This window comes from Nanorana parkeri, unplaced genomic scaffold (assembly GCF_000935625.1).
Source record: "Nanorana parkeri isolate BGI_ZX_2015 unplaced genomic scaffold, ASM93562v1 scaffold92, whole genome shotgun sequence".
NCBI classification, from domain to species: domain Eukaryota; kingdom Metazoa; phylum Chordata; class Amphibia; order Anura; family Dicroglossidae; genus Nanorana; species Nanorana parkeri.
The window spans coordinates 2,110,579-2,113,091 of record NW_017306360.1 but is presented as its reverse complement, the minus strand read 5'-3'; the positions used below and the strand labels follow the sequence as shown (position 1 = coordinate 2,113,091).

General features: G+C 46.0%; 1 protein-coding gene across 2 annotated transcripts in view; it reads right to left on the bottom strand.

The window, feature by feature from the left end:
- Positions 1-736: 736 nt before the first annotated feature.
- VIL1 (villin 1) overlaps positions 737-2,513 on the bottom strand; it is a 44,014-nt gene continuing 42,237 nt past the window's right edge. For both annotated transcript variants that reach the window (XM_018552589.1, XM_018552588.1), the window contains exons 19-20: positions 2,305-2,445; positions 737-876 (exon numbers count right to left, since the gene is read on the bottom strand). In XM_018552589.1, the coding sequence (XP_018408091.1) occupies positions 763-876; positions 2,305-2,445 (255 nt within the window). In that variant the 3' untranslated portion in view covers positions 737-762. The remainder of the gene's footprint in view (positions 877-2,304; positions 2,446-2,513) is intronic.

The following is a 2,513-nucleotide window of genomic DNA, read 5'->3' as shown; positions in this document are numbered from 1 at the left end:
GTCTATTCCATTATCAGAGTCCTATTTAGCAGAGGCCACAAGTGCACTCTGGTGCCTTCTGCAGATTCTGTATCTGATTTATCTGTGGCCTTGGAGGCTTCTTACCCCTTAGCTACTGAGACTCTAAATTTGGGTCACTTTAGTCCTTGATGAGCTTGCTTATGAAGAGTCGCAATCCATTACTATTACTGCCAACTTAAGAGACAGTTTCATCTCTTATCAATGCAATGTGCACCACTTTAAAGCTAGAGGATCAGCCTGTTGCTTCTACCAGTGCCGGCCCTAGTCTTTGGGTCCTTTTAAACCCCTTAAGACCACAAAGATTTTCCTATTCCAACTGCTTTTTCAATGCCTACTCTACAGATTTTGTCTGCTTGCCAGTGGCTACTGCAGGATTTTGTACTCACCGAGTCCAATGTTCTCACTACAGGAACAAGGAAAACGGGAAACAAAATCATGGGAAATGACCTAGGCAGGAAAGACGGAGGCTTGTGTGTAAATTTGAGCATAAGCTGTAAATTCCCATTAGCGAATGAAATACCTTTTTTCTGCCACTCTGCGTGTACATTAAGGAGGCTTTTTTTTTTTAGAACAATACATTTATTTTTCTTTCTGTAAAAACTCTGCAGATTTGCCTGGAGGCCCAGGTCTGGAGGCTCTGCTTCTGTAGACCGATTGTTCCCGTCGTAGGCACTAGATGGAGCAAATACATTTAAAAATAAAAAAACCCAAACAAACAAAACGTAAAAGGCCGCAGTTTGATCAGAAGAGTCCTTTCGATTTCTTGAGATTTTGCTTTTTCCATTCAGGTAAGCCCTTGTATTCAGCAAGCGACATTCCGAATAGTCTCTGAAAGTCTTCATTGGACAGATAGTCCTGAAAGAGAGAACTCAGGTTTAGGCACCTTGTGTTTTACTGCTCATCCTCGCAGAGTCTCGGACCTGAAACAATTACACGGCCCATTCAGTCAGAACCTGCATGTTTGTTTGTGGCCGCTGGCTTTGTAAGGGGTCCGGTCATACGGCGCTGGCAAAGCCTGATTGTGGCCAGGCCGTGCATTTAAAAATAAATATATACAGATGTGCATTGCGCTCCCAAGTGCTTCATGCCTCCAGCCTCTCCTCCGTTCTCATTGCTACATTATACAGAGAGGACTCCATGGCATACTGCAAGCTGTGCACCATGGCTGTGGAGTATAATGGAGGGTCATAGTTTATCTCTGCTATAAGTAGACCCCCTAAGTTCTTTATGAATATAATTGATATTTTACTCTTACTAGCCTGGAACGTGTATGCAGCAAAGCGTCTCTAAATCCACAATGTCCTGGTGCCCACTGCCGCCAGAATTAAAAGTGAAAGATTTCCTGATTTCTGTTCTGGTGACAACTCAGAATTTCCTTCAATGTAGACACTTGTTCCAGTGGCAAGTAAGAGGGGATTTGCCTTAAAAAAGAACTATGGGGTAACCTTTTTATGCCATAGTTCTCTTTTAGGGTCACAGGAGGACATATACCAACCTCCTTCCGTGCCCCAAAGCTCAGTGTATAGCGAGCGAGGCGGGACGGATCCCGACAATACTGTCGAGATCCACCCAGCTGGCTGACAGTCGGCTCTGCCTATCTAGAGGCAGAGCCAGCTGTGCCCGCCCCCTCCCCATCCGTTCCTCCAGTCAGCGCTGGAGGATCAGAGAAGTGGGGGGGTTTGAGAATCCCTGCGGGGAGTGGTGACGGAGAGTCACCGCTCTCTGCAGGGAGAGAATTGGAAAGTGAGTGACGGTATGTGTTCGCTCACATCCCGATCAGTAGAGCCGACGTGACAGTTTCAATGTCACACGTCGGCTCGAACTATAAGGATGAGTGTAAATCGCTCACCTCGTAGGTCTCCTTTTAACTTTGGAGAGATTTTCTGTTACTTGTTTTATTTACAGGATGGGATGTAAAGGGAGACACAAAAAACTGGGTTTTAACTCTCCCCTTTGTAAAGTAGAACTGAAGCCCAAAGTTTTAGTTTTGCATAGAGTAAGCGTGGGTTATAAGCCCCTGTCTCCCACTGGGAAGATTTCCCTTCACTTCCTTTCTGATAGCCACAACAGGAAGTGAGAGGAAATCCCTGGTGGGCAGCATGGTCCCCGGACCTTGTCTCCTTTTGGAAGATGTGCCCATCTAGTCCTGTTCTGGAAAGTATTTGCATGACCACCAGGCAACCAGGATTTACTAAGGCGGTCATCAGTGGTGGTCTCGCAGGTATCATTCACCATTGCCTGGCTGAAGAACAACTCTGATGTATCCCATTGCCCTTTCTTTACCTCTTTCCTGGTGGGGTCCACACCCGGTGGCAGCTCCTCTGCGGTCTTATTTATCAGTGCGTCGGCTGGGTATGTGGTGAGAACGAGAGAGCCCAGGTTTGTTGTGGCATTAAACGAATTTAGTTTGCTGTTAGCAAAATCCTGACATGAAAAAGAAAAGCAGAGTTACTACGTGACCGCCCCAAATCAATTCTAAATGGTTTCTTCTA